The 26,951-nt window shown below is 41.1% G+C and overlaps 1 protein-coding gene across 1 annotated transcript in view; it reads right to left on the bottom strand.

The window, feature by feature from the left end:
- CDYL2 (chromodomain Y like 2) overlaps positions 1-26,951 on the bottom strand; it is a 162,811-nt gene that overhangs the window by 49,384 nt on the left and 86,476 nt on the right. The window contains exon 2 of the mRNA XM_019711013.3: positions 1,611-2,199. Coding sequence (XP_019566572.1) covers positions 1,611-2,199 — 589 coding nt within the window. The remainder of the gene's footprint in view (positions 1-1,610; positions 2,200-26,951) is intronic.

Genomic DNA, 26,951 nt, shown 5'->3' with positions numbered 1-26,951 from the left:
AAACCATCTCCCTTATGCTTTTCCTCTCACTCTTGAGGCGGCCACAATTTAAGCAGGGCAGGGGTCCGCTACCAGCCAGGAATCATGCCCAGGTTCCCTCCGCCGGCCCTCCTGAGAGGAGCCTCAGGAGCTCCCCTCACCAGCCACCCTTTCCAAGACAGGGAATTCCTCTACTGCCAGCAGCTGTCACAGGAAAGTCAAACATGAATGTTTGTGCCAAGCCTCATTTATACAAGCCCACTCCTCCTGGAGAGATGAATTTTTAAAACAAACAGTGTTTACATGTTAGCAGGCAGAGTCGTGTTAGCATCAGAGATCCCCAGACAGAAACGTGCATCAATCTGGGGCAAAGACTGCTAAATAAATCCTCTCTGGGTGAAATTCCTCTCTGGAGAAAGAGGAACCTCAAAGCGGATTGCTCAGATTCTCCGGCGAGCGTCCCTAAAGACATGACGCTCTCCCCAGTGGGGCATGCTCAGAGCACTCGGAACTCAGACACACCATCGCTCTAATGTGCAGTTAGATGCCTACATCACCTCATCCCTCTGGGGTCTCTCCCAGCCCGTCCCGGCACCCCTATTCCCACACACACTCTGGTTCCATCCAGGGCATCGGATGACCCTACTCTGTTGGGCACAGGTTTTCCACCCATGCAGGATTTCCTGACATCCCAAGGCTTGAGGTTCTAGCAGCTAAAGAGAAAAATGCCACCATGTACACACACAGGTATCCGAGAAATGAGGAAGTGCCCCTAATGGGTATGGACACTTTACCTGGAAGACCCGACTCGGCCACAAAGGATTCAGTCAGGGAGCAATCTGACTATTGGAGAAATGTCAGGTTTGGGAGCTTGAATTACCTACCTGGGTCACTGCCTCCTCTGTCCTTGATTTTGTCTTTGGGACTTAATAAGAGGGAGGAATTCTACCACCTTTGCTGTGTTACTTCCAGGATGGAATAAGAAGGTAGGTGCAAACCAAAAGAATTAGCACAGGTTGGGGACAGGGCAGCATTTAGGATCTAACACAGAAATGGAGCCAGATCATGTGTGTTAGCGATAGATGAGGGGCAAGGGGCTCCAGCTTACAGATGGGTTTGGAGAATTCAAGTCCAGACTGGGTCTGAGGAGGACCAGACCCCACTTCTCCGGGCTATACTGCTGAAGGCCTAAAGCGATTGAAAGCAAGGGCTCTGCAAGGTGCATGCTGCCCCAGAAAAGCACTGGTCCTCTGGGGACATTGAGTCTTGGGTTCTGGAGGGTGAGGACTTTGAGGTGCCCTAACAGGAGGAGCTGTGGTTACCACCGCCTTGGGTGTCTTCAAGTGCAGTGGGGAATTTTCACCCCATTTCAGGACTTGGCTGGAGCATCAGTGCTTTGCCGCCGCCCCCCTCCCCCACGTACCCCCGCGCACACACACATGAATAGGTGTCTGTAACCAGTGTGGGCACATGAGCAAGTCCACATGGCCCTAGGTGAGAGAGACCAAGGGAGACTTACTGCCTAGCTAAGCATCAAGGATGGGATGGGGGTCTTATTTATCTCCCTAGGCTGCATGCAGCCCCATCCACCATGGCCAGAGCCAAAGGCAGGAGAAACACAAGCCACATACCTAGCCCATTCTCCGCCACTGCCGCATGGTTGACGTCACACTCGCCCATGTCTTGCTCTCCGACGTCATTCAAATCTAAGCCAGGCTGGTGGGACCCGTTTCCAAAGTGCCTCTCGTCCTTCTCGGAACCGGTGTCCCCATTTTCCATCCCATTTTGAGCCTTTTTCAGAGGCATGATTTGCAAACCACTGGGGGTAGTCCTGTAAGACACCGTCTTGGCGGCCCTGTCGCCCCCCGCGGGGGGCTTGGCTGGATACCCTTTCTTCGGCTTGGACAGGGAGGGGTTGATGCGCTTCCGTTTATGGGAAGTCCCTTTGCTCTTTCCGGACTCTGAAGGTCTGTGGGACAGTTTCTCCACCGACGGGCCTCGGCCGTCGCGCAGGAGCTTGGAGGCACTGGCCTGCTTCCCTGACTTGACCCTCTTGTCCTTGGCCACGTGCAGCCCGTTGAACTCGTCGATAAACTCCTCACAGTGCAGCAGATGGTGCTCTGGCTCCCACGTGTCCTCTGTGCTCCCGTAGCCTTTCCATCGGATAAGATACTCCCATTTTCCTTTCTTGTTCTTCCTCTTGTCTACAATCCTTTCGACCTGGGAACACAAGATGAGAGTCAGAAAAGAGAGAAAGGAAAAAAATCAGTCCCAGAAAGAAAGAACAGCACAAAACCCTCAGGATAGAGGCTTCTGCCCTAGCCTTGGGGCGAGCTAGTTAATGCCGAAAGTTGACACTTCCAGGAGGGTTCAAGATGGCTGCTTTATGTCAGGACGTCACTGAATGGAACCAACGGTGCACGGTCATTTTCCTTGAGGACTTAGTGACGCCATGACAGGCTGGTGGCATCCACCTGTCCGACCAAGGCTTACACTTGCTTGAAATCACATTGCAAGTTTTCATTAAAGGTCTTTATTTTTTTCACTGCACCAAAGTAGAATCAGACTTTTAAAGACCAACTTGGTGTTGGTTTCTCACCCCTACTTATAATAATAACATTTATTGAGTATTTATGTGGTAGGCACTGTGCTGATATATCCTTACTTGTAATAATACTAATGATTAGTAACACTGATTGGGCACCTATGAGGTGGACATTATACTAAATGCTGGGCATGGATGCCCCCATTTCATTTCCTCCTGACAACAACCCAGTGTGGTAGGTATTCTTTCTATCCCCATTTTACAGTAAGGACACTTGGGATCAGAGAGATTAAGTCATTCCACCAAGTTCCAAGCTGGTAAGGGCAGAGCTGGGATTTGAACCATTCTCGCCCTAGATTTATTTTCTTAATTACTAGGCTATACCAACTCTCAACTACAAAATCTTCCATATTGACCAAAAATGGTTTGAATCCACAAAGCTCCCCCAAGCTGCAACACAGGGGATACAACTGTGAGTCAAGGTGATCAGCCTATTATATGCCTTGCATAACCCCATGGGCGCACACATTTCTTACTCCCATTTGATAGACAAAGGGACTGAGGGTGGGGCTGCTTGACTACCATGCAGGGCTAAGAGGTGGGGGGAGAGATTGGAACCCGTATCTGTGTGCTTCTAAAGCCATGTACTACTGTCTCCATACCTTCAAATGTAAGAAAATCTCCCCTGTCTTCAAGTAATCCCATGGAAAAACACACTTAGGAAAACGCCAGTCCTAATGCTAAGAATAGTATATTTAGGTGAAAGGTATGGGAGGGCTCATTTATTCTTCTTCCACTTTGCTATAGATTGCAATTTTTTTCTTATTAAAAAAGGAAAATGACAGAAAATTCCAATGCTCTACCAAAAACAGCAACATTTCAATGAAAAAGTAAATATAATTATTTATTTTACTGTAAATAAAAAGTTTATTACATTTCAATGTCAACATAACATACTTTTCTAGAATGGAATTTTGACCTAATGAAATTAAGTTACAACTGAGGAATATACCCTCAAAACGTATAAAAGGAAAAAAATAATATGAGAAAGGAAAAGTGGGTATAGTTATAGTTGATAATTGTTGAGAATGGGTAACGGGTGTTTGGAGGTTCATTATATGACCTTTTATGTTTACATGTTTGAATTTTTATGTTTAAAATTTTCCATAATAAAAAGTAAGAAAATTTTGAAAACTGTAATTGTCTCCCACGACAGAAGCTATACAAAATAATTAAATGACATTCATTGCTTTGCATTTAATAAATATGTAAATAGGCAAGCCATACTGCCTCTTTATAATACTGATTCTTTATAGATAATTTGTTTCCTTAATTGATTTATCTCAAATCAAATTGGCCTATTTCTATTAAAATTTATTTCCTTATAAAATGTTCTGTGAACATCTGTTTTAGATTTATTACATAATTTTTAGCTGTATCATACAAACTCTGTAACAGTTTCAAAAGGTAAAGTCATACCAAACTAATCCAGCTTCCAGTCTCTGGGTCAAGGAATGGGGCTAGCTGAGTATTCATTTGTGATAATGCTTCAGAAAGTCCAGAGTATTTCTGGAAGAGCGTGTAGCTTTGCACATTTGAAGGATTCTGAAGGAGGGAACTCTCCACGGGTTTACAGAGGAAGGAAAGTGAACAAGCAACCTGGTCCTGCCTGCAACAGCAGCATTCCCAAGAATACCAACCTAGGAGAGTCAGGCACAAATCCAGATATTTTTTGGGGGGAAACTAAGGAATCTGTGTTGGCATGGAGGTCTCCAGCTTCAGAAAGCATCTACTTGGCTCCCAGGATGGAGAAACTTTTTCCCCAGGATGAAGCAGAAAACCAGGCTAGACAAACAGCCAACAGAATGGATAGGTGTGTGTGTGGGTGGGTGGAGGGAAAATAGATGTTTAAGTGGATGGATGAACAGATGACTGGGTAGAGGGAGGGAGGGAGGGAGGGAGGGAGGGAGGGAGGGAGGGAGGGAGGGAGGGAGGGAGGAATGGATAGTTGGTGGATAGATGAACAGATGGGAGGATAGTGGGATCAGTGGATGAATGGAAGGATAGATAAAGGGACAGATGACTAGATGGATAGGTGATGGGTAGAGAGGTAAGTTCTGGAATGGAAGAATGAATGGATGGATGGCACTCATCAAAATGAGCTTAGCATAGTATTTAAGAACACAGGCTATGGAGCAAGACTATCTGGTTTAAATCTCCTGCTAAGCCTTTTACCATGTGTTTTTGAGCAAGTTACTAAACCTCTTTGGGCCTCAAATGACTCATCTAGCAAGAGGGAAATAACAGCATGTACCTCGTAGGATGGTTGTGGAGAATACACAAATAAGCAGTTCTGCATTCCATAGTAAAAGGTCACTTAATCTTGCAAATCATCCTGTGAATACAAACCTTAGTGGTATCTAAAGACAGAATGTTTCCCTACCTTGCAGAATATCACCCCCAAGGAGAATAATTCCTCCCTGGGAAGAAGGAAGCGTCCACTACTTCGGTAAGTCCGTCCAAGTGTGGGATATGGCTACACAGGGTAGGGCTGCTTGAGAAGCCTGGGGAGGTCAGCAAGCCTACAATGTCTACGCCCCTATTTGGAGCCACCGAGTGTGGGGGGCTTGGTTTTACCCTCCTAGTTCCTAGAGGACTGAATCACAGGGCCACAAATGGCATTATGGGGGGCAGAAAGGCCACTGCTTCTACCTCTGGTCCCATCCACAAACCCAGTGGGTAGCTTGGCAGCCATTTCTATTTAAATTAACCCAATAGTAACAATGAACAGTTAATCCATTGACAGGATTATCTCTCATAGCCTGATGTGCAGGGGAAAAACTGTTGGCTCTGCCACTTTCTAACCACATGACCCCGGGCATGTCGCCCAATCTCTCTGGCCCTCAGTGTCCCCATCTGTAAATTAGAAATAGTAATAGTAGTAGTAGTAGCAATAAAAATAATAATCATAATAATCATAATAATAGCACCAGCTACCTTCAAGGCTGTTGAAAGAACTGAAAGAAATAAGACATGGGGAAAGTAAAGTGTCATTAACATCACAAAGCACTATATGGAGATGCGTGGAATTGCTCTAATACGTATGAAACTTCAGTTGACAAAAGTGCTTTTACATATATTATTTCCTCCACAGTTTAAACATTTAGAAGAAAAATGGGTTTTCTCTGGGATAGATAAACAGTTGCTTTTTCTGAAAGACCGAAATACCCACAGGAGCTCAGAGGAAAGCTGAATCCCAAAGACCATCTCCTGGGACCTAATCTCCTCCTTCACATCCCTGTCTACATTTTCTGACCCTCTTCTTCTCAGAAGCATCTCAAACAAAACCAGAATTCTAATTTGTTTTGTTGATAACAAAAAGCCCACGCTATTTAGGGCTTGATCTTGAGTAAGATTGCAACATTCTCTGTCTGTGAAATCCTTTCTTTCCCTTCAGCTCCCCAAACCTCCTCCACTGCCTCCTAACTCCTCACACACTGCTGAACACAGAGACCCAGGCCTCCAACTGCCGGCAGCTCTGCTCCCTACCTGCGCAGGCCCCTACAACGCCTGAAGCTCATTCCTTCCGAACGGAGACAATCATCAATTCCCTGCCCTGGTCCATGTACGTACCACCATACGGATGATATTTAAACATCATGTGCTCACCTATACCTGCCAGCTTCTTTTTTCAAAGATAAGCAATCTGAGACCCTGAACTATTCTTTAGAATTCAACCAAATCGTTAATTAGCATTTACTCTCTGTGATCCCAGCTAATAGGAGATGCCATCCTAACTGCAGGTGGGGGCAGGAAAATTCTGATGCAATTATTAGCAGTGCCACGATGACAAGTGGATGGCTGTCTCAAGAGGAATAAGAATGATGACAGTCACCATTATTGGTACAAGACAAGTTCCAGCAACTGTGCTAAGCACTTAGAAGGTGCTAAATTTCACCTTCGCACCCAGGCTTTTATCTGGGAGTTATTATTCCAACACCATTTGACAGGTGAGGGAATTGAGGCTTGGAGAAGGTAGGTAACTTTCCCTGGATCATACAGTCAGTAGGTGGTTAGCCAAGATTGGAACCCTAGTTCATCTGACTCCTCAGCCTGCGTTCTCAGCCACCCAGCCACATCTCACCAGTGGGAAACCACCAGGCGAGTGGGGAACACACTCCTTAAATGAGGGAGTACAAAGTAACATATAGTAACAAAGGATGGAAAGTGCTCTGATGGGGACGAGAAAAGTGCTGTGGGAAAGAATGGTATTGGGACCGGGCTCCTTCAGATGGGATGGGCAGGAAGGTTCCTCTGAGAAAGAGCAATTGAAGCTGAGACCAAACTGGGCCTTCAGAGGTGAACAACATGTGGACCCGTAAGAGGCCTTACCAAGCAGAGAGAGGTCAGCCCCCGCCTTCCTCCTCAGCTTTTCAGTGGCAGGCTAACCAAATCACACCACCACCACCACCTGACATTTATTCAGCAATGATTAAGTGTCACCACAGCTATGTGTGATCCCTAGATATGAACTACATATTACATATACTAACTCGTGTAATCTTCAAAACACCCCAACGAGGCGGGTAATTTTCTTTGTTTCCATAGGATAAAATGGTGGCACCCAGAAGCCAAGGGCATTAACCAAGGTCCCGCCTGTGACAAGCAGCAGAGAACTAAAATTTGGTCCAACATGTCTTGGCTCCAGACCCCATGCTGTCACTGACTACACTATATCTACCTCCCACTTTTGTCAAGTGGGCCCCACCTGACTGAGGCTGACAGTGAATCTGCCACTTTAGGCGCTTGCCCTCAATTCCTGCCAAGGTCACAGAAAATCTACAGCACTTGCCCATGGCTTAGGAGTAGCCTCCTGAGCTTGACTCTCCTGGGGTCCCCTCACATGCCATGGGGCCTCCCTCCCCTTCTGCTCCAATTCTCCACTGGCTCAAATGGAAACAGACAAATCATCAATCATATTCCCTACCCCAGCTTCCCACCAAGTAGAAAACAGCATATAGAATTATAATAACTCAGGGACCCAGGATTACCCATCAAAGATTTTCCAGGCGCTTGAAGGAATGCCCCCACACTGGATGGTGTTGGGTTGAGAAACTCTGGCTTACATGTCTTAACCTCTGAAAGCCAAGATCAAGGCCAAGAAATAATAAAGACGTCCACGCCTGCTGCCTGCCCATACATACACCAGGGCAGCCATCCTAGATACTCCCTTATTCCAGACCTCAAGACACAAATCCATAAGGGACAACTCCCTTGGGGGTGGAAAGGCACAGGGCCCCATGTTACAACTGGGGTATGAAGATGATTTGTAGGAGCAACTAGGTGTGGGCTGTTTCAGGTCTAGAAGACTGACTGCTTCGGCTCATCTACTCAGAGAAGGCAGTACGAACAGGTGGTGTGTCCTGCTCAGTCCAGCAAAACTTCACTAGGGAAACAGGCCAAGAAATTCAGCTCAGAGCCATGTAATTCAATCTAGCCATCCGGGAAGTCTGAAGGGGGAGCTCAGTAGCATCCAAGCGATGAGGGGACAGAGGAATTCCCAAGCCCACTCTACTAGAAAACACAAAACCAGAAAGACCTCTCTCTTTGACCAAGAACACACAGACAAAAACTGGTAACAGTAACATCATCACAGGGCATATTTATAAAAACTTCTGAAGCATATCAGAACATGATCCTAACAAAAATTCTCAATAACACCTCAAAAAAGTACCTCTGCACATTTATTGATAGCCCTTGTGTAGTTTTTTGCACAGACTGCAGAAAATATGACCTATTTTTAAGAGAGAGAGGAAAAAAAGATAAGTAATGAAATGAAACCAACAGGTTGAGAAGGACTCTGAAATGAAAGAAGACTCATTTACATAAAAAAAGGACGTAAGGAAACCAAAGTAAAAATGCAAGCAAAGAAATAAAATTCCCATTGGATCCAGGAAAGGACAGACTCAACATGAAGAAAATCAAATCAGTGATGTAGACAACATACTTGAAAAGCCCTCAAGAATGCAGAAGAAAAGGACACAGAGATTTTTAAAGAAAACACAAAAGAAAATGAGAATAGATATCCAAGAGAGTTGACAGGGACCCAACCAATTTAAGTCTGGCAGAGGGGAAAAATCAAAATGGGACAAGAACACTAATAATACATAAGAGAAGGTCTCTATATCTTGAGTCTGAAGGTGAAAAAAAAAAAGATCTCAGTGATGGGAGAAGCAGAGGTTGAACATAAATAAACTTTATTTTTGTTCTTGCAAAACTTCTTAATTTCAAAAAATTAAACTCCCCACCCTCACACTGTAATCCTCCCCCATCCAAAATGACAGGGAAAATATCAGGCAGACTTCAGAGAACATTAAATGCCAGATCACAAGTTAAAAAATAAATATAATAAATTTAATTCAAACAACCAGTCAAGTGGACTTTCAGATGAGAAGGAAGGAGGAAGACATTTCCTGTGTTAAGGGACAAAAATATAAATTACCCATTTAAAAAATGAGCCTGGAGGATCTTGTCATGCCAGAAAATAAGAAAGCGTTCTAAAAAAGTAAATAAATAAACCTCGAATGAGAGGAGCTGAGCGAAAGAGCTCCCAGTGGCCAAAGCTGGAACCATTTGACTAACAAAATAAATAGTGATAGTACTACATTAATAGCCCAAAGAATAAGATAAATATCCATGAGTTCATCTGATGTAAATAAATGAATGAATTATCAGAAGTTGGCCTGCAGGCCAAATCTGGCCTGATGTCTTTTTTAAAAATAAAGATTCATTGGGACACACCCATGCCCATCCATGTATGTATTATTATCTGTGGCAGTTTCACACTACAAGAGGAGAGGCAATCATGTGACAGAGACTGTATGGCCCAGAAAGTCCAAAATTTGCTCTCTGGCCCATTACAGAAAAAGTTTGCTGACTTTGGAATAAATAAACAAATGGGGAGAAAGGCAGATCGTCTTTATGGAAGAACTCCAAATAATAAATGTAAAAAAAATAAGGGAAATAGAAAAATCACCATTAGAACGCCACAGTAATAACGGCTACAGGTAAGGGCCACAGAAGAATGCTAAAATTAGTGGGTAAAAGTTTAAAGAGAAACAGGATATTTGCATAGCCTCACAGTATCTCCCGCAACATATTTGTTAACCACCATGATCGTTTTCACAAACGCCCACCAAGTGGTTCCCCTCCCTTTAGAGGTAGAACTTAACTTCTCTCCCTGAGTGACGGGACTTAATGACTCCTTCCTCACAAAAACAGTATGCAAAAGAGAAAACAGTAACTGTGCAGTGGAGAAACCTGGCAAATACCAGTGATCGAGGTTACATCACCTGTGATAAATCATGTTGGTGTCATGTATACCCTGTTATGATTCACTGAGAAGGGCACTTCACCTCAATGATATAATCACCCAAACCCATAACCTCATGAGAAAACATAAGACAAACCCAAATTGAGGGATAGTCTACAAACCATTTGACCAGTGCTCTTTCTTTACCTTTACTAAATTTATTAGGGTGACATTGGTTCGTAAAATTATATAGATTTCAAGTGTACAATTCTGTAATATATCATCTATATATTGCACTGTGTGTTCACCATCTACAGTCAGTTCTCCTTCTATCACCCCATATTTGGCCCCCTTTATCCTTTTCTACCATCCCTTCTCCCCCCTTACCCTCTGGTAACCACTAAACTATTGTCTGTATCTATGAATTTTGTTTGTCTTTTTCATTTATTGATTTCAGTTTTATATGCCACAATAAACTGCACAGAAGAAAGCATAGATACTAAACTTATGGACATTGGGTTTACAGAGTATTTTATGAATGACCTCAAAGCCAAGGGAAGTAAAAGCAAAAATAAATGAATGGGATTAAATCAAACTAAAAAGCTTTTGTGCCGCAAAAGAAACCATCAACAAAACAAAGAGGCAACCAACCGAATGGGAAAAGATATTTGCAAACAATACCTCTCTGATAAGGGTCTAATATCCAAAATATATAAAGAACTTGTACAACTCAACAACAACAGAAAACAAACAAACAATCCAATTAAAAAATGGGCATTGGACCTGAACAGACACTTCTCCCAAGAAGACAAACAGCCAACAGATACATGAAAAAATGTTCAACTTCACTTGCTGTTAGGGAAATGCAAATCAAAACCACAATGAGATACCACCTCTCACCTGTTAGAATGGCTATTATCAACAAGACAAGTAATAACAAGTTTGAAGAGGTTGTGGAGAAAAAGAAAACCTCATACACTGCTGGTGGGAATGTAAATTGACACAGCCACTATGGAAAACAGTATGGAGGTTCCTCAAAAAATTAAGACTAGAATTACCATATGACCCAGCAATTCCTTTTCTGGGTATCTACTCCAAAAATCTGAAAACACTTATCTGTAAAGATATATGTACCCCTATGTTCACTGCAGCATTATTCACGATGGCTAAGACATGGAAACAACCTACATGTCCTTCTATAGATGATTGGATAAACAAGATGTGGTACATATACTCATATACAACAGAATATTACTCAGCCATAAGAAAAGATGAAATACTGCCATTTGTGACAAAATGGATGGATCTTGAGATTATCATGCTAAGCAAAATAAGTCAAACAGAAAAAGTCAAGAACCATATGACTTCACTTGACCAGTACTCAAAAGTGTCAAGGTCATGAAATGTAAGGAAAGACAAAGATACTGCTTTAGATTGCAGGTGACTGAAGAAAAATAATAATTAAATGCAATGTGATACGCTGGACTGGATCCTGAAACAGAAAAGGATATTCATGGAAATAGTGATGATATCCTAATAAAGTCTGTAGTTTAGTTCACAATGCAGCACCAATGTTAATTTCTTCATTTTAATAAATGGTATAAGATGGAAACAATCGTGAAAAGTGGTTAAGGGATATATGGGAACTTTGTGTACTATATAACTTTTCTGAAAATCCATAATCATTTCAAAAGTGTTTTAAAAAGTACAATTGTGGATTGTACTAAAACTTTTTTAAAAAGCATCCAAATAATAGTAACAACAATCATAAAACTAACAACTGTAAGTACCAAATATATACTTATTCGCTTAGTAATAAGAGTTAAAAGAATGAGCAAACAAATATCCAGGCAGGATCAAATTTTGTAAACAATATCAAAGTAAAATTGAGGAGCAAAACGCATTAAATTAGAAAGGAAGATTTTATTAATTAAAAGTACTCACTAAATACATAATAGTCATGAAGTTTTCAGCAACAAATAGCAAATCAAAAAATAACTTTAAAAAATTCAGCATAACATTGATAGAAGCAATTTGAACTGAAGATTTAAACTCAGTACTTTCAGACTGAGACAAATCAAGCAGATAGAAAATACGGATATAAAGAATCTGAAATATGTAAATATGATGATTAATCTGGTAAATATTGCACATATCTGCATCAGAAATCAACTGAAAGTGATGAAAGAAAAAATTCTCAATCAATAACTTGATATCTAGCAAAAATATATTTTAAGACTGAAAAAGGAAGAATTCCTCAGACAAAACCTAAGGAAATTAATCTCCAGCAGACCTACTTTACACACAATGTTAAAGGAAGTTCTTCAGACAGAAGGAACATGATTCCAGACAGAAACCTGGATCTACACAAAGAAATAAAGAGCACCGATGTTGGGATAAACGAAGGTAAAAGTAAACTCTTTTTTTCTTACCTTTAATTGCTCTAACGTTAAATGACTATCTTAAGTAAAAAGAGCAGGAATGTACTGTGTGTTTATAACATATGTCCAAGTATTATGCATGACAACAATAGGACAAAGGCAGAAGGGAAATGAGAATACACTGTTGTAAGGTTGCTAAATTAGCAAAAACAGTAGAAGTTATATGATGGTAAACCGAGTAAGGATATGTAATGTAAACTTAAGGACAATTACTTTTAAAAATAAACAAGAGATAAATAATGGCAGAGATAAAAAAAGAATCATGAGAATTGCTGCATTTTTTTGAAAATTTTAACTCAAAGGGAGGCAGGAAAATGAAACAAAAAAAACTGATGGAGCAAATAGAAAACAGCTAGCAAGATGAAATATTTTAATACAATTATAGAAATAACTACATTAATGTAAATGACATAAACATCAAGCTAAGAGACTAACATTGTCAAACTGGATAAAAAAGCAATACTCCACTATGTGTTGTTTCTAAGTAATCTACTTTTAATATCTAAAGACATAGGTTACAAGTAAAATAATGGGAAAATAAACTGTGAAATAATAATAAAAAGAAATCTGAAGTGGTTGTATTAGTATCAAAGTAGGGCTTAAAACAAGACTATTACTAAAGACAAACAGGCACATCACATAACAATAAAAGAATCAGTTCTCTAAGAATATATAACAATACAAAATGTGTATGCACTTAACAACAGATATATGAACAACAAACATATGAAGCAAAAACTGAGTGAACTGAAGAAAAAAGAATTAGACATATACACAATTATAGGTGAAGATGTCAACATTACTCTCAGTAATAACACAAGAAAATATAAAATCAATAAGGATATAAAAAACCTTAAAAATACTATGAATCAACTTGATCAAATTGACTTCACATAAAAACAGCAGAACATACATTCCTTTCAAGGGCACCTGGTACGCTTATCATACTCTGGGCCATAAAACAAACCTCAAAAATTCAATCATACAAACTATATTTCCTGACCATAAAAAAATTAAACAAAAAATGAACAAAAATATATCTGGAAATCTCACCCCTAATATTTGGACATTAAACCACATACTTCTAAATTAACCCATGGATCAAACAAAAAAGTCTCAAGGGGAATTTAAAAATATCTTTCTTTTTTAAATGTTTAAAAAAATTAAATTTATTGGGGTGACAATGGTTAGTAAAATTACATAGGTTTCAAGTGTGTAATTCTGTAATGCATAAGCTATATATCACATTGTGTGCTCACCACTGAGTCAGTTCTCCTTCCATCACCATATACTTGCCCCCCTTTGCCTTCTTCTATCACCCGTCCTCCCCACTTACCCTCTGGTAACCACTAAACTGTTGTCTGTGTCAATGAGTTTTTGTTTCTTTATTTGTATGTCTTATTCCTTTGTTGCTCTCAGTTTTATATCCCACATATGAGTGAAGTCATATCTTTTTGACTTTTTGTCGACTTTTTCTGTCTGACTTATTTCGCCTAGCATAATAATCTCAAGATCCATCCATGTTGTCACAAATGGCAGTATTTCATCTTTTCTTATGGCAGAGTAGTATCCATTGTGTATATGTACCACATTTTCTTTATCTAATCATCTACCTATCACCCAAAAAAGACACTTTTTAAATTACAGCTGACATATAATATTATATTAGTTTCAGGGGTACAACATAATGATTAGACATTTATTTAACTTATGAAGTGATTACCCTAGTAAGTCTAGAACACATCTGACACCGTACATAGTTATTAAAATACTATTGACTATATGTATGCTGTACTTTACATCCCCATAACTGTTTTGATAACTGGCAATTTGTCTTAAACTAAATGAAAATGAAATGAATACAACATATCAAAATTTGTGGAACGGAGGTAAAACAGTGTTCACCAGGAAATGTATAGCATTATATGCTTATATAAGAAGAAAGGTGTAAAACAAATAATCTAAGCCAACACCTTAAGAAACTAGAAAGAAGAGCAAATTAAACTCAGAGCCGGCGAAGGAAGAAAATAATAATAAAGACAGGAACAGATATAAATGAAATTAAAAACAGTAAAATTATATAAATTATCAATAAAGTCAAAAGCTGGTTCACTGAAAGAATTATAAAACTGATAAACCTCTAGCCAGACTAAGCATAAAAAAGTGATAACACAAATTAGCTATAATAGGAATGAAAGAGTGGCTACCCCAGAGTCCCACAGATATACATTTAGGTCTGTGACTTAGGTTGCCATAAGGTTGCGGGGGGACAGACAAATAGGTAGACCACAGGATTTCTAGGGTAGTAAAACTGCTTTGTACGTTATAATGATGGATACATATCATTGTACATGTGTCCAAACCCATAGAATGTACAACACCAAAAATGAACCCTAATGTAAACTATGGACTTCGGGTGATAATGATGTGTCTGTGTAGGTTCATCAATAATAATAATAATAATAATAATAATAATAATAATAATAATTAGACAAATGACAGACTGATGAAACAGTGACATTTATAACAAAACGTTAATATATAGACTATATACAAAACTTTGACATCAATAAAAAAGAAAAAAATAATAAAATGGCCAAAGAACCAGAATTAAAAATTCAAAGAAGTAAAAAGGGACATAACAAAAGGTGGGATCACGCTCATCACTAATTACGAAAAGTAAAAAAACCAGAGAAAGGCAGGCAAAATAAGGTTGATATTAAATGTTGGCCAGGATGTAAGGAAATGAATGGCCACACATGGCCTTGGTCAGAGTGTAAACTAGTATACGTGTGAGGGAGGGTAATTTAACAGATACCTATAAAAATTTTAAATGCACAGATAACAGATATCTTTTAAAAATTTGAATGTACACACACACACACACACACACACACACACACACAGTATTTAGAGTCACATCATACTAGGGCAGGCCAAGAGACAATGAGCAGAAGAAATGTATGTCCCCTCTGAACAAAAACATTTAATTTCCTGCTCTCGCTCTTCCATGCTAGTAACCAGGGAAGCCATGAGTTACTTTTGATGCAGCAACAGAATAGTTAAGCCTCCATCATCAGCCAGGGCCTGATGGACTGAGTGGAACCGAATCCCCCACCTACCCATGTAGCATAAGTGAGAAATATACCTTTGTTATATTAAACAACTTGGAATGAAATTGTACAAACTCTTTTTTTTTAATTTATTTTTTAAATTTATTGGGGTGACAATTGTTAGTAAAATTACATAGATTTCAGGTGTACAATTCTGTATTACATCATCTATAAATCCCATTGTGTGTTCACCACCCAGAGTCATTTCTCCTTCCATCACCATGTATTTGATACCCCTTACCCTCATCTCCAAACTCTTGACCTAGTAATTTGGTTCCTGGGTATCCATCCTGTCTGCACAACTGTTCCTTGTGGAAAAAATAAATAAAGGTATATTGTAGGTAATCATTTATCAAAAGTGATTAAAGAAATTAAAACAGAGCTACATGCCTTTATATAATATGAACCTATTTATATTAAAATATGCATATGCAAATGAATAAAGGTCTAGAATAATTCACTATTCATTGTCTATAACTAATTTTTAACAATGGTTGGCTCTCAGGCAGGGAGTGGGATGAGGAAGAGGCACTCAGGTCTTTCATTTTTATTCAATATTCTTCTGTATTGTTTAGCGTTTCTCAATGCAGCTATTTATATAGTGTCTGTGCCATTTTCAAATCAATAAAAATATTTTTTAAATTAATGCATTTCCAATTCAACTTAAACGACCACTTAGGAGATATAATGGGAAAACTGAGCACATTCCAAAAAGCAACCAAAAAGATTAAATAGCAAAGGTTAACTTGCAAAAGAAATATTGAAAAACTATAAGAAGAAAAACCACAAAATTCAACTGAGGTATTTTAAAGGGCTCAAATGAATGGAGCTATATGTACAATGTTTCTGGATGGGATGTCTTAATATATTAAAGATGTCAGATTGCAACAAACTGATCGATAAAAATAATGCAGTTACAATCAAAATCCCAATGGATCCATTTTTAGAACTTCACAAAATGATTCTCATGTACCTCTGGGAGAATTAAACAAAAATAGTCCAAGGATTTTTAGAAAGAAGAAGAATGAGGAGGCACTTCCACAATTGTATAATAGAACAATATAAAGCCACAATCATTGTGAGTGCAGTATTGGGGCAGGAAAAAAAAAATCAACTGGAAAATAGGGAAAGCTTAGAAACATCCCTTTGTATATTAAGAAACAAAATTTGTACAAAATAAAAAAGAAAGGAAAAAAACAAATAGCATGAAAAATCAGTGCCAAATGGAAGAATTCTTGGATAAGTGGCACTGCACTGGGACAATTAAATAGGAATGGGGTGGGAAAGAGATCCTCACTTCACAATAGAGGAACCAGAGTTTTGGGTTTGTTTTAAAAATTAATTCCAGGTGGTTCCAAAAGTCAGAAAGCTGAAATACACACACACACACACACACACACACACACACACACAGACACACACACACACACACACACACACACATACACACACCCCACAAAACTAAGAAAACAAGAGAACAGAGGAAAGTAGCCATCTGATTTTTAGTTGAAAGATATCCTATACTTAAAAAGAATACTTTTTAAATTTTATTAAATTTATTGTGGTGACATTGGTTAACAAGATTATATGGGTTTCAAGTGTACAAGTATATCATCTGTATAATACATTGTGTGTTCACTACCCAAAGTCAAGTCTCCTTCTGTCACCATATATTTGACCCTCTTTCCCCTTTTCTACCTCCCCTACTCCCAGCTTTCCCTCTGGTAACCACCATACTATTGTCTGTGTCTATGAGTTTTTGTCTTCTTTGTTCATTTGTTGCTTTCTGTTTTATATCCCATATATGAGAGCGTTCATATCATGTTAAGCAAAAAAATTCAGATGCAAAAAAGAATACTTTTTCACTAAGAAAAAAATGCATATAAAAACAAAAACAAAATCAAATGGCACATAGTAAAATGGAAAAACTCAAGACGCATGTCAGGCAAAAGCTTAAATAATTAACACGAAAAATCTCAGGAACAGTATTAAGAAAAATACATAAATGCGCAAAGGACATGAAGAAACTACTCACAGACGGAATATACAAATGGCCATTAAATATGTAAAAACACTTTATCTCATGTATGAGTAAAAAATGTAAACAAGAATGAGGTTCTGGCCTTTATCCACTAAATTGACAGAGATATTTTTAAAAATCAATAATGCTTCACACTGAAAAGGGGATGGTGAGATGGACGCTGTTGATGCACCACTGTGAAGTGGCACAATTTTCAGAAGGGACTTCTACTATACGTATTAAGAGCCTTAAACTGTCCATACGCTTCACTTTGGCCTAGTAACGTCTCTTCAAGGGCTCCAAAAACTTGGCCAGGCATCATCATGCATGCTTATTGCAGCATTGCATGGGAAAAGGCTAAATTCCAAATCTCTAACAAACAGGTTAAAAGGAAATATGCATGCTCTAAAAATTATATCTACAAATAGGTTTTAATGGTGTGGAAAGCGATGAAATATAAAATGAAAAACAACGATTTTCATAGTTTCAAGGGATTGTTCCAGTAGTAGCTCTCAATAAAGCACATCTTTTTGCACCCATGTCCTTTTGCAATGCAACTTTGCCTCTCTTCCCATCAAGGGGTGGAGGGTATTTTCCAACTCTTGAATCTCGACTACCCTTGTGACTTGTTTTAACCAACAGAATGTGGTAAAAGTCACTTCATTCAACTCCAAATGCTAAATAAGCCTTAAGAGACTCTCGCCATTGTGGTTCACTGCCCTGAGACCACCATGTAAAGAAGCTGGTCTAGCCTAGCAGAGGAGGAGAGAACATGAAGCATCCAGCCACCTGCCAGCACTGCATGCCGGAAAGGTGAGGCCCTCTTGGATCTTTCATTCCAGCTACATAAGTGAGCCCAGGTGAGACCAACAGAGAAGCCACCCAGACCACCTACTGAATCAAGAGAAATAATAAACTGTTGCCATTTTCGGCCATAAGCCTATAATTGATACACTATAAAATTTTATTATACAATTAGCTCAATCATGTAGAATACACACACACACACACACACACACACACACACACCCCTGGGCAAAGAGAGGAAGAAGTGATAATAGGAATACTATTTCCAGGGAGTAGAATTAGAGTTAAATATCTTCTTTATACTCTTACATAGTAGTAGTTACAAAGTTTCCTTTTATTCATAGAAAAATATATGTATGTAACATTATGCTTTAAAAATTAATTTATCTCCCCAAATATACTGTGAACTCCTTGATAGTAGAGGTTGTGTCTTTCACCTGTGAACCCCAAGGTTTGTCACACAGTAAGTACACAATAAATATTTGATAAATGAAAGAGCCTGGAGAGCTTTAGCCTTGTTACCTCCCGTGATTCAGGACTGGGCGGCAGCTGCCAAACTCCTCATTGCTCCCTGGATTGCCCCTAATGGCCCCTGGACCAGACTGAGTGCTCATGGGTCAATGGCCACTCATCCAAGTTGTGCTATGGCAGTTCTCCTGGTGACCCTGTGCTGGCTCAGGCCATAGGGCCTTCCTGTCAGGTCCTCGAGGGACTGTTCTATGAGTAATGACCCTGCAGCATTCTCTGGCTCAAGGACAGAGAGGAGTGGCCAGCCCTTCTCCCAGAACTAGAACCTTGCAGCCAGGGTCTCCTCCATTCCTGGTTCTTGGGTTGGGCTTCCCTGAGTCCTGCCTCCCTGATGGGTACTCCCCCATTCCCCTCTCAGATCTCTGTTTCCGGAACCCCCCTGGCCTTGCCTACCTTGCATAATAAGACTCACCTGTGGAACCAATGTGTTGGAATCAAACCTTGTGTTCAGGTAAGCAGACAGGCCCACTCCCACCTTCTTCCCAGCTCACACTGCATGCTCACTGTCATGCCTCATACTCAATTCCAAAGCTCACACTGGGTGATGCTTTGAACTACTAAAGATGGCAGATATGTGCACGTGGTCAGGGGACTGGGCAGTGAAAACTCAAATACCTGAGTTGAACAAAATGTTTGTCCTAGGGATCAATGAAACACATCAGGGGGCATTCTCTGAATATTCACCAACTTCCTTCTTTCCTTTCTTACCCTTCCCTCATCCAAACGAGACATCACTTGTCAATCACAGCACCTGCCCTAATCAGCCCACACTGACCCAAGAAGCTCAGCATACGACTGAATACACAGAAGCACTTGGCAAATTATTTTTTTCAACATAACACTCTACGCAGCCACAGCTACTCGCTCAGAGCTGATATGAAAGATGGAACTCAGTAATTCATTCAACAAATACTTATTGAGTGCTTACCACATGCTAAGCACTGTGGTAGACACCAGAGGCGCAATGGTGAGTAAAAACATGTGTGGTCCTTACTCTCATGGAGCATCAAGTCTGCGGGGTGAGGCAGGTACCCACCAATAATGTCACCAATCGATCAATAATGACCAACTGAGACAAGTGCACTAAACAAAAGGCACGATGCTCGCTGGCAGCTGACCTGGCGGTTGGCAGCCAGGAAAGACTCCTCTAAAGAAGTGACACTGTCACTGAGGATGGGAGGAAGAGTTACCATTCGCTGAAAGAGGAGGTGGGGAGCACAGAGAGAAGAGCAGTCCAGTCAGAGGGAACAGAATGTGCAAAGGCTCTGAGCCAGAAAGGAGTATGGTCTACCTGAGGCCGAGAGAGACAGGCGGTGTGGCTGAAGTGAGGAGAGGGACAGCAGCAGGTTGAGAGACGAGACTGAGCGGCAGGCAGGAGACAGACCCTGCCAGGTCTTTGAGGGCATGTTAAAAACTCCCACTTCGTTGTTATCCTAAGAGTAAGATAAGCCACTCAAGGGTGTGGCAGAGAAAGGAGCTGGGGAAGGTGAGGTGACATTTCGCCCAGCCCAGGCCTGACGTGCTTATACTCTAGTTAGGTGCTTTCTTGCCAGCTTCACGGAAAAGTGCTCATTCTTCTCTACTCTGTATCTATCCCCCAGGATAACACATAACCCTCAGCTACCATGTGATCAAATGCCCATATCAAAAGCTAATAAAAACTCAGCACGACATTTTAAGAAACGTAACTCAGTTGCTCCTATGAGTTGCCCCTGAGTCACAGGCCTAGCAACCTTCCAAGAACTTGCAAAAGGTTTGTGAAAAATGAGTTCCCCTCCACTGTCTTACAAGCGTATGAGCTCATAAATAAGACAGTACAGCTGGACACATCTTCTCAAGGCTGCTGGTGAAGGGCTCCAGCTCAGAACAAGATCGACCTGAGCCTGAATCCGAGCTCTGATTTATGGGAGGCGAGGTTGGTTGGAAGAACTGGTTCTTCGACTACCTGGCCGAGGGACTCGGATGAATCACACCTTCAGACTTGTCACTTGTTTGATGAAGTGAAGGTCTGACCTACAGCAGTCAGAGATTTTCCACCTGTGTTCTGAAAAGTCCTACAAATGGATGGAGGTGTCACGGGAAGTCACCTCAGAACAGCGAGAGCCAGTGAATTTTCCTCTTTCAACTCCATTCACCCAGAGCCAGCCACTCTGCTTGGGTCTAGATAGCAGGGATCTGTCTGGTGTTGCGTCATGTGCTAAAAAGAACATTTTTAGACAATCGAAAAATGTGACTACCCTTGAACAAAATGATCGTTGTTCAAGGAGCCTTCCAGAAATTTCCTTCCAGTTCTATAATTTTAAATGCTGTTAGGGAAACCACCTCAAAGAGGCCAGGACACACAAAGATCCTTTTGGTTGGCTTCCCCAGACTCCAGACACTCCAGTGGCATCATTCTGATGTCCATAACCAACAATGAAACATAATCCTTTCCTAGTTTTTAACAGAATTCATGTTTGTACAAAAAATTAAAATCCTGGTTTACAAAAGCATAGCCAAATCCAGCTCTCCAGAGAGGCAGCCCCCTAACGTCAGGGAAACGTAGCTTATCTGAAGCCTGGCACAGGTCAAGGGTTGGCACTTCAAGGGCGCTGTGATACTAGGCACAATTGTTTCATCGTCATTCACTGGGAAGATTCCAGTAAGAGACCACTGATGTCTCAGACCACAAATGCTTTCTCCCCAGTAGGGTGTTGGGATACTGAGAAAGCCTAGATGATCTTAACGATGATCCAGAAATCATCAGAAATCAAAGCAGAACTCAAAGCAGAATCATTCTTCTATCAGTAGAAAGGGCTCAGAGGACCAAACCTCTCATGCTGAAGCAAAGATGGTACCCTCCCCTCCCTGTCCCATGGGACGGCTGTGGAGCATGTTAGGTCAACAGAAAAACCAGAGTGGGATGGAAGAACAGAAGGAAACTCTCATTTACTCAACAGAATTAAAGAAGTCATATCTATTATCTCAGCACTTCCTCAGTATCCCTTACAAGGATGCCAACACCATCCTGTTTTAGGGATGAGGTTCAGAGAGGATTTCCATCAAGGAGAAAATTCAACTTGTTTCATGAGACTGCAAAGGGCATCACTTTACCCAAGAAGCAATCAATGAATATTAGCTGGTAGTCAGACTTCTGGTTTTGAATGAATGAATGAATGAATGAATGAATGGGGTTTTTAAACTTTTTTTAAATGGGAAAGTACTAGTAGCCCATTTTGTAGTTCAAATTGTTCTCAGTTCCCAAGTATGAAGACAGAGCAGACAGGAACTGGGTAATGATGGAACCTTTATTACAAAGTAAAACTGATGCAATCCTTATTTATTATAAAGCACCATGAGGCTTTATAATAAAGCACCATTACCTATCTACATTCCAAGTTTTAAACAAGAAGATAAAAATGCTCTTCTCACAATATAGCTCCTGTTTGCAAACTGAATAGGATTGTAAGACACCCAACAAGAGGGAAATACAAATAGAAAGCACAGTGAGTTCTGCTATAACTTGTTTTGAAAACACCAGTTTGTTCCAATGCACTTGATATGAGGGAACAATCTGAGCATAACACAGATTTTGCGTTTGCTTGTGCACGATTTTAATTCACTAGTAACACTAGGTGAATGCAGAAACCTGCACCCAGTGAAACAGAGCCACGCAGGATACACAAAATGTGCACACACACAACTCACATGTCTGCCAGCTGCCACATCTACCCACAACTTGCCTCGACTCAGATCACCCTTCTCCCATCACTAGACAGTCACTTAGAAGCTGTAGTCCTTCTTACATTCACTTCCACAGGCCAACTTCCGGTCACATTTATTGTAGCATGTACGAGTATGTGTTTCTTAACCATATAACATGTACAAAACGGTGCTACCTTCTTCTTTTTTTTTCCTTCTCACTGTGTCACTGACCAAGTGTTTGAGTTTTGTGCCCTAACCCCACTTTTCCCATTTGCCCTGTGGGTTTTTTAACTGCCTGATTCTAGATAGCATGGTGATTTTTAGGAACACTTAAGTCACATCGTAGCAGAACTTACTGTATATGGAAAAAATGTTCTTCCGCAGTTGATTAAATTTTACAGGCGATACACAGCATTATAAATCGGTACAACCCTTCCAGCAGTCAGATGACAATATTTACCAAGTTATATCCCTATCTTTTGACCAAGTAATCCCATTCTAGGAAACAAAAGCCAATATACAACAGGGATTATAAACGTAATCCCGATTTGACAGGAAAAAGGAAACAAGACGTGTGCATTAAGATGTTCATTGTGACACTGACGTGTGTGTATGTGTGTGTGTGTGTCTGTAGAAAGCCACCAAACATCATAATTACAAAGACAATGGGACCAAATAGTAAATAGCTATAATACATTGTTTGTTAGGTGAAAAGGAAAAACAAAGTACATAAATTGATTAACAGTATGAAAACAAAGACTGAGAAGCCAACAATATTTGTTTTTATATACACACGGACACAGGCACACAGTTGTAGTTTTTAAATTTTTAAAAAGCTAAGTCACCAAGAAGGGTTTTGAATATGCTAATTTTCAGGGGTTTTTTAAATCAGAAATAGTTCTTCACTGCAGATCACATACCCAGCACACTACTTATTTCAAGATGTGAAGGAAGTGATTTGAAATTTTAGTTTCATAAACACATATTTTTGTAACAGTACAAATCAGGATCCTGAACTACAGCTGGTTATCTTCAGTTTGTCACTAAAACTAATTTGCAGCCCTGCTGCTTGCTGTAAATATGGAAACAATAGTCCTTTTGCAACATGCAAACACACAGGGCAAAACATACCAACAGAAAGTAAAGGTTTTGTTGAACAACAGGCAAATTGCACACTGACTATGTTAATGGGAGAAAAGGAGGTGGGAGGGTTTTATGCAAGCAGGGCCATTACCAGGAAGACAACTTTCCGGACAAACCAGATGGTCAACAGAAAGTGGGGCATTTTCATGTTTAGCACAGAAGGAACCACCCAATAGGTTCTGTGAAAAATGTGAAGTCCATATCTTGAACCATTATTGTCAGAGTCTCTCATGCAGCAGGGAACCAGATGTTGGCAGTGTGTGTGGGGTCTGGTGGAGGGCAGACACACCTGTGTGCACACCTCGGAGGGTATAGAGACCCTGTTTTTGTTAACATTTCATGAGTTGGCTTTCCCATACCAAAAAGTTCTCTGAATACCTGGGCTGTAAAGTGGCCGAGATTGCTCAAGCTTTAGATCTTAATAGCCCTGGAATTTAATTCAAGCTCCTTGCTGTGTGACCCTCAGCCAATTACTTTACCTCTCTGAGCCTCCCTTTTCTCTTCAGAAATGCAGGGCTAACAATATCTCTCAAATAGTTGTTCTGAAGATTGTTTTAAAAAGCAATACTCCTGGTCCTAAGAGGGGCTTAATAATTAATTACTCATTAAATTTCAAGTCTAATATTCGGAGACATGCTACTGCCTCTACTCCCACGCTTGACCCCATCCATGCCTCATGTCCCCAGAAAGAATAATGCCCTGGCTGACCACACTCAATGTGGCACCGAGGGACAGAGACTCCAACAGGATCCTGAATAACCTGCCACCCAACCAACACCGGACTCGGCCGAAAGCTTCACCCACCCTGATCGCCAAGCCATAAGTGCGGGGATGATGAGGTGGGGTGGCCAGGGGGAAAGCGAGCACTCAGAATTGTTCTCCACACTTCAAAAAAGAAAAAATCCAAATCACCGCTCATTGTGATTCAACCGAATGCAATTAATTTGGTGTTTGTTTTACACTAATGTCCAAAAAAATCGCTCAAAAGTAACCGCTTGATCACCTGGAGCCTGTGCACGAGACCGCTGGTAAAAATGATCACTGCCTGGTATCCTTCGTCTGCTTTTGAGATTCTCTCTGATTCGTTCGCCCGCATCACGACGATGCGGTTGCCGGCCCCTCTACAGGGCAGCTAGCGCCTCACGTCTGTCTCCCTGTTGCCTCACCGCAGCGGCAAGAAACTGAATACTTGCAGACAGGATCCCATCCCGGCAGCAGCCCCCCTCCACTGCGTGGGAAAAGGCGAGCTGCTGGAAGGAGGACTCGGTAGGCCTGAGCAGGGTGCTTGGAAAGGAAAATCGTAATGCCCCCCACCCCCGAATGTGCATCTGGTAGCACAGCCCTGAGCTGCAGCGCAGAGCTCTGGGATGAAAAGGAAATGGGTGGCTAAAAGAAAATGCAATTGCCACCAGACACATCTGTTTCCCTTCATTTGATTTATGTAGGAAGTACAGCTGGCTCCGTCCGTTTGGTACCCACTAGGTGTCACAAGGTCAGTAACACCCAGCCCAAAGGGGCACTGGCCTCTTTGGTAGCAAATGCGGGCTCTCTGCCTATACCTAGCAAAGAAGGTCAAGAAGAGGAGACAACATGGATTTTGGAAGCCAATGTCACCCAGGTTCAGTGGGTATGGCTTCATTAATAAAGCATTTATTGCAGACACGAGCCTCTCTGTGGCCCCTAGCAACCCGACTGACTTGTGCAAAAGATCTCTTCAAGACAGTGAGTGCCTTGAGAGTATGGCTCATGATCTACTGAGGTCTGTCTTCTGCTCCTCTTCCTACATCTCATACTGCCCCGTGCAATGCCTGGCACACTGTAGGCACTTAATTGCTAGGCAGAAGTGTGGATGTACATGGATGGGTGGGTAGCTGGACAGGGTTTTGAGACAAGCTAAGAGGGGCTGTGAGTACAGTGCATTGAAGGGGAAATTCTGAACTCATTCAGGTGACAATCAGATTGCCATTTGCTATTTGTAGACAAACCTCAGAAGATTGGCAGCATTCTTAATTAAATCAAATGGCCATTCAGATGCACTGTAGCAACAGCCATGGGTTACTACTATTCAAGAGGTTCCACTTAAATATTGATGTGTAACCCAGAGTTCTAAATATCCCTCTGAACTTTTGATTAGCTTCAATCAGAGATTGAACAGGCACCTACGGATGACCAAGACCTTGCCTCTATCAACAGACTTTTATGGAAGTGAAACTGTGTGACTTCTGTAGCTAGATCCTCAAGTCCCATTTATTTTCACCATGATCTCTTGGGACACTCATTCTTGGAACCCAACAGCAATGCTGTGAAGAAGCCCAACTGCAACCACGTGGGGAGACCACACGTAGGAGGAGATCCAGCTGACAGCACAGCCCAGGTCTCAGCCAACAGCCAGTGTCAACCACCAGACATGCACGTAAAGATCATTCCAGCCCTCAGCCATCAATTTGCGCCCGCTTTCAGGTCTGCCCCGTGGAGGCCCCAGACACTGTGGAGCAGAGACAAGTCATCCCCACATTCCCTGTCTGAATCCTTCAGCCACAGAATCCACAAGCATTTAAAAAAAAAAAAAGTTATTCACCATCAATATATGAGGTGTTTTGTTTCTCAGCCATGTTCATCGAAACACTGAAACTGAAACATTGTCCCAAAATCCACACCACTTAGTTTGATCCTTGACACTGAGCCTCCATCCTGTTGGCCCTAAAATTGCAGAGGTGGCCCTTTCCTCCTATAACCTTAGTTACTTTGGAAGATCTTACTACCTAATACCAATAAAATCAATAAATCAAGAGGCTGCTGCTCACCTGGTTTGCGGCCCATCATTTCCATATCTGTTCCTGTGTCGCATGCATTAGATCAGACTTCCTCAGATTTGCTACAAGTTCTGGCCACTTCAACAAAGTCAGTTACCTTACCCCTGACCGCAGCTCTCTCTGCTTCTCCAACTGTTCTGGTCCATAAGACCCCAGCATACTTCACATAGATGCCAACCTGGGAGCCCTGAGAAGAAACACCATCTCTGCATTCCACACTCAATCCAACGAACTCTAAGACTCACCTGAGGCTGGCAGGGAAAGGTAAATTAGTGCAAAAATAGGCTACAGTCTACATTTGATCAAAAGCTCCATTTTTAGAGAGCCAATGAAAGGTAAGCATTTATAGAGCTCCTTTAGTGGGCAGGCAGATTCCACAGAGCTGCATCCATATGGTGTTTCAGTCCATCCCACCAAGTGGGAGGTAGCCAGAGCCTCAAAGCATACTCAGAGCCCCTCAAGATCAGACAGAATCCCCAGATGGGAGCATCAGTAGACACAGAAGGGATGATTAATTTTATGCAAATGAGTGAATAAGTCTTCCTCACCTGGAGGAGCAACTGAGA

This window comes from Rhinolophus sinicus, chromosome 8 (assembly GCF_057876585.1).
Source record: "Rhinolophus sinicus isolate RSI-liver-muscle chromosome 8, RSI-T2T, whole genome shotgun sequence".
In the NCBI taxonomy this organism is placed as follows: domain Eukaryota; kingdom Metazoa; phylum Chordata; class Mammalia; order Chiroptera; family Rhinolophidae; genus Rhinolophus; species Rhinolophus sinicus.
This window is presented reverse-complemented; position numbering and strand designations above follow the sequence as displayed.